The sequence below is a fragment of the Eutrigla gurnardus genome (genome assembly GCF_963514095.1).
Source record: "Eutrigla gurnardus genome assembly, chromosome: 13".
NCBI classification, from domain to species: Eukaryota; Metazoa; Chordata; class Actinopteri; order Perciformes; family Triglidae; genus Eutrigla; species Eutrigla gurnardus.
The window spans coordinates 8,928,843-8,937,819 of record NC_139936.1 but is presented as its reverse complement, the minus strand read 5'-3'; the positions used below and the strand labels follow the sequence as shown (position 1 = coordinate 8,937,819).

Sequence of the window (8,977 nt, the reverse complement as noted above, 5' to 3'; positions counted from 1 at the left end):
AGCGTAATATTGTCAAACAATATTATATTATTCAAGCATGCGAGGTGCACGTCGAGAAGTAAAGCGGAACCATGTAATATCAGACTTTTCAGATTTATGACCATTTTAACTGTATAATTTTAACACTAGATCTTTATTCCAACAGAAAAGCCGCAAATGTACAAATAAAGTCCAAATTCAGGGGAGATTAAAAAAAAAATCTAAATATAACATCTAAATTCCAACGTACTGGAAAGTTGTGACTTACATTTATGAATTCCCAATACAAAAACATAATGTAAAAAATGTGTTTTATCACTAAAGTTGTGAGTTTGGACACCATCAGTTTGACATTTCTTTTCCAAGGGGTGAAAACTGTCCTTCTCGTGACATTGTCAGAGGTCTAGTACATCCACACAAACACGCTTATACTGTATGTAGGTGTATTTGGTATGCATGCATGTGCCAGTCTGTGTCACACAATTGACAAAACATTCCCTATGTTGGAAAATTTGGCATTGTTTTTTGTTAAAAACACAATTTTTAAAATTCCATATTTTAAATGTTTAGAAATACCAATTTTCATGCTCCAAAACAAATTATATAAAAAACTCTGCCAATCAATCAATCATGACTGATTGATACTGAGGTGTCTAGCTAGCCTCCAAAGTCTAACATTGCTTATTTAGAGTTGTGGTTATCTGTATTTAAATGATGATGCCTTTTTGCTGGCAGATTCATTTGAAAGGGGGGAATGAGCTTTATTTCAGCTGTGAAATAAATATATTTAATGAATAGTGAATGAATAAAGACAAAATGTTAACCAAGCGTTGTAATGTTATAAAACAAGCAAATTGTTGTAGTACAGTTTCAAATTTATGCAATTCCATTTACAATGTGCCTAAAAATCATCAAGTAGGCTGATCACTAAGCTCCACTGAAGATGGCTAAAAACAACAACAACAACCACAATATACTGCACTCACATATTTAGCCATCTATGCTGTCAACATACAGCACAATTAAATAAAACCCACATTGAACTATGGATGCCAGACAAAATAATGCACTGAAGCAAGTGAACGCATGTTTACTTAAAGATTTTAGAGCAATTCCAGTGGAAGAAGAATAGAAAAAAAAGCAATTTAAACATATTTATACAGGTAATGAGATTGCTATTTCACAAATTTTACAATTAAAAAAAAGGAACAGCATGAGTAACACAACTGCTCCAAAAACCAGAGACTAACTGCTCAAAACCTACAAACTATTGCTGTTGAAGCATCCCTCAATGCCCATCAATGTATCTTTACAGATCAAATGTATATACACAGCATAGACATTCGACTTATAAAATGATACATAACTAAAAACATGCTTGATAGGATGGAAATGAAAATATACGTTTTTGTTTAAAAAATATCCATATATCTTTGTGTTCCAAATGACAGTACATTTTTATTTTTTCTTCGCCAAACTTCTAGGGGAACTTTTAAGTAAGTCTCTGATCCTAAGGTATGTCCCTGTGGCTTCAGCAACTTCAGTGAACTCTGGAGTATCTTCAAATGGAACAATGCCAGCTGCAAACCTGCTCCGATGAGGAACAGCCGTTATCTTCTCGTCATTCGAGAACTCCACATCAGGGCTTTGCGGATTGTCTTCCTCACATTTGACTGGATCAGGGCTCTGTGGGCTGTCGTCTTGGAGTTTGACTAGAGCAGGACTCTGAGAGCCGACATTTTGGGCTTTGACTGGACAAAGATTGTGAGGGCTGTCATCTTGGGATTTGACTGGACAAGGACTGTCATCTTGGGATTTGACTGGACAAGGACTGTCATCTTGGACTTGAACTGGGTCTGGACTCTGAGGGCTGATATCTTGGACCTTGACTGGTTCTGAACTCTGAGGGCTGATATCTTGGACCTTGACTGGTTCTGAACTCTGAGGGCTGATATCTTGGACCTTGACTGGTTCTGAACTCTGAGAGGAAATCTGTTGAACCCCTGGTTCCCTTTGATTTTCCCCGCTATGACAAGTTTCTGCAGGTTTTGTTGTGTCCATTGCTTCTTCAACCACCACCGTTTCGGTGCCGACATTAGCAGGTGTGGAGACAGTCGGTGAACTGGGCATAGGTGTTCCCACTGCGGGTGTTTCACAGTCACTATTAGTGGCAGTGTCAGCATTTTCTAGAGCTGCCCAAATCAGCCTCTGCTGTTCCTCTAGTTCCTCCAATGTCAATTCATCCTCTGTTCCGTCCACAGTGTCATCAATGACTACCCACTTATCTCCACGCAGACCTGGGGAGCCATTGGTGGGTGTGGGAGGAGGTGTACCTTTAGGGAGAGGTGGGGGAGTGGGTGTAGCAGGAGGAGTCCCCCTTGGTAAAGGAGGAGGTGAACTGAAGCAAGGGGAGCCAGGGGGCAGTGGAGGTTGGAAGTGGAAATCACCGTGGCCATAATTGTAAGGTGTTCCTGGGTCTGAGGAAAGATAACCAAAGATTAAAAAAATAGAAAGGAAGTATTACTGGACATTATTCTGCATTTTAGCTATGACTAAAAACAGAAGAGCTGCTTTTTACAACGTGGCATCATTGTAAGCATTATTTTTTATCAAGTCAACTTTGGGATAAAGATCAGGAAAATTACAGCGAATTTCTGCAATTTTTGACGGTTATCTAGCTTTAAAACATAACTTTGTGTTCACGTAACTTGTGAAGGACGTGTTAGGATCAAATTGATGTGCCGTCTGAAAAACATAACTAAGAAATAAACAGTTACCTGATTCAATATCCATGTCCGAGCTTCTATCAGAGTTCCGATCAGGACTGGACCGTGTCTTCTTCCTTTGCTGTGTAGATGACTCTGATTCATGTCGTCTCTTGTTGCTTGTGGCACCAGGCTGTTGGCAAGGAAGAATGACACGTGGAATTAGAATATTGAAGGCCTCTGCCCTCGTGCACAGAAATAACACATATTCTCTTTATCAGTGCAATGTAACCCAATGTCACACTGCGGTGGGAAATCACAATACCGGCGTTCCAGAGCTCTACAACCCAGCCATGAGGGAACAAAAGACATGAAGACAATCCCACACTGCTGCCTGTACAACTCTGCATAATCGGTGCATGCCTGATTTAGAATGTAGCCTGAGACCACAAACACACACATAAATGGTGTTTTCACTCTTATCCTCCAAGTGACCAGACACTACAACAAGTGTTTCGGAATGGCATGACTTTTCTTATATTCCTCCAAATTTTTACAGAATATATAGATATTTCATAATTGTTTGTATTTCTAATATGTCCATTTGGTACATGATGCAAGCGCTGACATTTAATTTGAGCAAAGTGGTACGACTTAATATTTATTTCCATAAATTGGTCACCATACAAAGATGTAAATGCATCGACATATACTGTACTCTCATGTTAATGTACCAAGATAGAGAGGATCTGAATTCATGGTTGAATCACTGTAATATCTAATGTTGTCATAATAATCCATCAACAATTCTTATGTAACATTATAGTAACCCAATTCCTTTTATTAAAAATGTGTCTTTCCTTTCAAACTGCAGTGGTTTCCCAGAGAATGAGTAAAGAACTCACAAATCGTATCGAAGGTGTTTGCAAGTGATGACAAGAAAGGTTGGTTAAGGAGGTGGAAGACTGTCAGACAGACGCTAGGCAGCTGGTGTAGCACGTATGTGTTGAGAGGAAAAACCCAACCATTTGGAGGAACTTTAAGATAATTACCATCGGGAAGTTGTTGGAAAGATAGGCTGCGTAGTTTTGCTTCATGTGGCTGGTCTGCATTGGAATAGACCCATACTGCATGAACTCCTGGAGGTCAGAAAATAGAAAAAGTGTGAGTGTAATTAAACTAGGATTCAAATATATTCAGGCACAAATGCTGATGAAATCACATCGCAGAATGCTAAACCGAGTTCCATTTTTCATTTGAGAAAAGATATAAATAAAACAAATATGAAAATAAATGAAATATGATTATAATATGATAACAGGACTAGCATATAACTAGTGAAACATTCCAAGAAAAAAATTACATTGTAGGACTTACGTCTTTCATTTGGTGTGATGCAGATACATTGAAGCCGGGGAAGTCCACCAGTTTGGAAACATCATATGAGATGTTTTGCGAATTTGTATTGTCTGTTATACCATCATTTGGAACTAGAAAACAGAAAGAAAGAGAGATCCAGCCCAATCTTTGTACAATTCAATATCATTAATTCAAAGAAAAATCAGTGCAACCACACCAGTTTCAATTTAATTTAGAACATACCATTTCCATCATACATTGTCAAGCCAGAGTCTTCCATCTCTGCCTCTTTGAGCCAACCTGGTGGGTAGCCCAGCTGCCTCATACGATAAATTAGAGGAGGGAGGGTGTTGCAATCAAGTCCCAGCGCTGTCAACAGCTCCTCACTGTTCAAAAGCACACCGCAGTGTAAAACATTAAATGAACAAGATGTATTTTTGGTACAGTAAAGTGCATGTGATTAATATGTGTCTGTACAAAAAAAAACAACCTTACCTCATGACTCCTGGCTTGTATTTGGCAAACCTCTCCTCCACCTCATCAGCATGGTATCGCTGATTACTCTGCATGGTCTGGTTGCTGTTCTGATTAAACTCCTTCCTCCTCTCATTAATTGCAGCCATGTCTTTAGGCTAGAAAGGTAAACATGTAAACATTTAGTAGATAAAGTTCTGATTCTTCTTACTTGGGATCATGCCATTATAATGCTTTCTTGTTCTTACCTTGGGACAGTCTCTCAGTTGATGACCACCCAAACCACAGTTGAAACACAACGACTTGGGTCTAGAATGAACAGGTGAGTGATAGACTCATCATATATGTATATGCCACAAAGCAACGAAACAAGGAAATTAAAAAGCTTCAATTATAGCTCAACTTACCTTTTGTCTTTCATTTCTATGTCCTGCCCATCTGTGCCAATGACTTGGTTAAAAACCTGGTGATAGCTTTGCAACTATTCAGGAAATTGTATCATGTTTGTGACAAACTCTTTATCCTGTCAAGTTCAACACCTTAATAGTAGTCCCACTTGTATATTTGAACCAAATTGCCACATTTCAAATCAGGACATATTTACTTGAAAGAGAACATTCTTATCCCATGGCAAAACCGGTCTCAAATGTGCAACACATGTTCAAAACAGATGACCTGACAGACTAGGCTGTCCACTTTTGATGATGTGTCAATGTATCCATCTTAAAGATACGTTGGAATTTCCCATCCATCTGTCTGCTGGGGGTTTTCATTCACCAGAGGTTGTCCAAGTTTATCGACACTGAATGTAGTGAAATACAAGACACTTCCAACCACCTAAGGCAGGAAAATAAGAAAATAGTTTATGATACATGAACAGCATGTGGACCATTTGAAAAAAAAAATAAATAAATCAAATTCCTTTCCAGATGGCAAGAAATTGTGCAACGTGCAAGGCACTGATAATAACAGTAAATACTCACCGTAAAGGCCTCAGTTGTTGTTCTTATGCTAATGGACGAGGACTTCTGTAGATCTTCATCCATTGCAAAAGCTGAAATCTTCATTAAAAAGGACAGACATTTTTTTCAGCAAATTCATAACTCTATAGATATTGATCATATTTAAAAATATATATATTTTTGGTAAAGACCTGTGGTTTCATTTGAAATACGGAGTTTTTCTTTTCATTGCTCGGTTTCTGGTGCTTCAAAATCACACTGGAGATGCAATCTTCGATTTCTTGACGACACAGCCTGAAGGAGACATTTAGTGTTGTTTCTTGTTAACAGTTTAGGGGAAGAGTTGCAGACACAGCAACGTCATTAATATGCTGTAATTTCAGTTGGAAAATTGACAGTTAACCAAGGCTGACGTAACAAAACATACTATGCAAACTACAAGAAAGATGAACCCATTCCACTGCTTACTTCGAGATCATGTTGTTTGTATAGAGGACTTGAAGAGCTGGCCCGTCAATGTTGACATCTTCAACCGTGATGCCGCTGTTAAGTCAAAGGGAAATGAACAACGGTTAGTTATAATCGCTTTCGTTTCATTTGTTGTGAAACGTTACCTAGTGTCAGCTAACAATCACCTTGGTCGTGTCAGGATGTTCAGTTTTCTTCTCAACCCTTTATGTAATCCATGAATTAAGGTAATACATAGAAAACCTAGACAGGGATCATTAGTGTACATTTTCTATTTTGGTTAGACAGGCGGCTCGCGCCACTAGCAGACGTTAGCTAGTGCTACATCCACAATGCTAGCACATACTGGGCGCATCAGACACAAGGATATTCTCTTCAGTGAGTCTCTGAATGTAATCATCACACTGCTCCAGTTTGCTCCTGAGCTGGCTCGTCTCCTCTTGGTCTTCTTCATCGCTAGTGAAGCGTATGTGGGTCGGGACCGGCGGTGCGGAGTCATCAAGCTGCTCAAAGAGCTCACTATCCCCGAAATCTACTTCAGCCATTTTTACCCAGCTCTCTGTACAACAGGGGTTCAGAGGTGAAAGCAACCGTTCTGCTTACTCATTGGTCCTGTTATATCACGTGTTATTTACCAGCTTCTACGCTTTGCCCACAACGCTGGTTTATAGGTTAAGAAGTCCCCAAAACACAGAAAATTAAACAAGCGACGAGACAAACCCGACAGTACACATTTTCTACAACATATTTGTAGCAAAATCTTTAGGTTGTACATAAACCAAGACCACACAGCACATAAATTAGTCACTTTTATTTATGGCGGTTTGTTTGGTCTGCAAGACATTGTTTTGGGCTTAAAACACCTTTTCAGTTAAATACCGTTGATATAGTTCGGTTTGTTGTAGCTGTTTGACTTCGTTGCGTTGACTGTATTCTGGTAAAAGATTCAGGCATTCTGCGGAAGAATTTACAGTCGTGACTAAGTGAGGAACTTAATTTACTTTCGGCAATGTCGGGCTGCTCAGTTATCCACTTGACTTTACCGCAGTGGGACGGGGGCTCACGGAAAATACGCTTTATTCACTTGGTGGATCTGACATCATTCAGCCTGACAGAGTGTCCCAATAAGGTGAGTGTTTTAAGTATCGCCGCATTCTCAAAGATCGCTTTTATGTTAAAAGAAATTGATTTGTAATCATATTTCCCATAACCCCTGGTTTCAGATAATGGTGGCCGATATAGCGCAAGCTAGCTGCTAGAGGGTGCTAGTGTTAGCCATATATTGGGCATCTAATTTAGATACAACTACTTAATTTTTTTTTTGTTGTCAAATCCGCCTTTAATTTTGTGTGTTGTGTGCAGCCTCAATACCGATGTATCACAACACATATCTCTCTATCTGTTTTCAGAGTGCAGTGGTTCCTCTTTATTTAGGAGCTGATCTCTTCTCCAACACGGACATCCGCACAGAGAACCACCCCAGGTACCACGCCAAGTTTGCCAAGAAAGGATTTGCAACAAAAATACATTTTTCTTCAGGTAAAATGTGCAAGAGAAAATACAAAGACATAACATTGGCTTACACCAATGCACACACCAAGGCATGACAATGTTATCTTCCTGTTGCAGCATTCCGGTTCCATGGGTTGAAGGTACATACTGCAAGTAACAGCCTCTGGTTCTACAATGTTCAAGGACTTTTTCGAGTAGCCTTTGAGATGTACAGTAGGCAAGACCAGCTTGCTGTGTTAGAGAACTTCCAGGTGCAGTACAGTTAACATTATTCACATATTTATATTATTATGTTATACTTTATTTTCTATATATAAATGTGCTTTTCCCTTTTGCAGGATGTTTGGAAATTGCAGATAAATGACAGCCCTCTGAAAATGAGTTACAGCCTCAGTGTGCAGCTCGACTTTGCAGTACCAAGCGGGCTACAGCAAACGGATTCAAGGAAAGAAATGCCACAACCTCAACATGGCCAGGTTGGCAGGGAATCGGTGGATGTATATGGAAGTGACACATCAGCAGATCACGATTATTGTTCTTTTTCCGAGCAGAGCTTGCAACCTGCGCCAAGCCAACAAGTTTTATCCAATGTGAAAAACAAATTGCACAGCTTGGATGAGAAACTCAACTCTGAGCCTCAAAGCTACTCTGAACACCTGGAAACTATCTTTCTGCTTTTGGAGAGCATTGATCGGTACATAAATGGGAATCTAGAAGAAAAGCATGTGACAGAAACTGTGTTAGCCCTTCTCAAGGCCAAAGACTGGGGCTGTGTGTACTCGAGTTCCCTGCTTTGCTGTATAGGACGCTGGCTAGGCCAACAGTTTCATACAGCCAACAACAGCATCAGCCAGAAAGTAGAGGGCTTTAAAGTTCAGCATATTGAACGAATTAGTGACTTGCCACCTGCTGAAGAACTGGCAACAGAGCTATTCCCAGAAGCAATGCGAACACTGCTGCTTCATTGGATGGGCTTAAGTGAGGAGTCCACTGTGGAGAAGAGACACAGCGAGTACCCAATCCTGCTGCTTATCCTTGAGTTTGCCAACCACAACCTCATCACTGGTGTGGCTCATGTGCTGTACTCCAGTCTTATATGTAAATAGGAGGGGATTTCACATTTACATGAGTGAATAAGTTACTCTTTCTTGCTTCGGACAGTAGTTTTTGCTGCACATGCTACTTCTGCCAGGTTTGGTAACGATTCAATTTGGACTTTCTGTGGAATCGTATTGCCAAGATATGCTTATCGTGCAAGTTATTAATGACTCCATGCAAATAGTGTTAGTCGAACCAAGTTAAATTTAGTTTAGACAAGTTATTTTTCTGATGTAACGCAGTTGATTTAACTTGACATCTGTTTGATTCTAAATTATTTAAATGGATTTTGAAAGAATATATTGATATTATAATTTTATCATCACCCAGCCCTGGGAACCACACTGTATCAATCTTGAACTAACATCTAACAATGCACAGATATCACATAAAAAAATAAATAAGTAAGGAGATGTATTA

The 8,977-nt window shown here is 39.5% G+C and overlaps 2 protein-coding genes across 4 annotated transcripts; one reads left to right on the top strand and one right to left on the bottom strand.

Moving 5' to 3' along the window:
• Positions 1-116: 116 nt before the first annotated feature.
• zcchc8 (zinc finger, CCHC domain containing 8) lies at positions 117-6,499 on the bottom strand. 3 transcript variants are annotated; one of them, XM_084025888.1, is made up of 15 exons: positions 6,318-6,499; positions 6,115-6,157; positions 5,948-6,022; positions 5,671-5,773; positions 5,501-5,578; positions 5,251-5,354; positions 4,925-4,990; positions 4,766-4,826; positions 4,539-4,675; positions 4,287-4,429; positions 4,062-4,174; positions 3,737-3,823; positions 2,757-2,877; positions 1,823-2,456; positions 117-1,792 (listed from the first exon to the last, which is right to left on the bottom strand). In XM_084025888.1, exons 1-15 carry the CDS (start codon positions 6,490-6,492, stop codon positions 1,438-1,440), a joined length of 2,295 nt encoding a protein of 764 aa, XP_083882014.1. In that variant the 5' UTR covers positions 6,493-6,499; the 3' UTR covers positions 117-1,437. The 3 variants fall into 3 exon arrangements, with proteins under 3 accessions (XP_083882014.1, XP_083882015.1, XP_083882013.1); XM_084025889.1 differs by having other exon boundaries at positions 117-1,902; positions 1,942-2,456; XM_084025887.1 differs by having other exon boundaries at positions 117-2,456.
• Positions 6,500-6,842: 343 nt separating this feature from the next.
• Positions 6,843-8,948, top strand: LOC311023783 (uncharacterized protein). The gene is made up of 4 exons (XM_084025834.1): positions 6,843-7,076; positions 7,357-7,486; positions 7,577-7,710; positions 7,798-8,948. Exons 1-4 carry the CDS (start codon positions 6,957-6,959, stop codon positions 8,563-8,565), a joined length of 1,152 nt encoding a protein of 383 aa, XP_083881960.1. The 5' UTR covers positions 6,843-6,956; the 3' UTR covers positions 8,566-8,948.
• Positions 8,949-8,977: the final 29 nt, after the last annotated feature.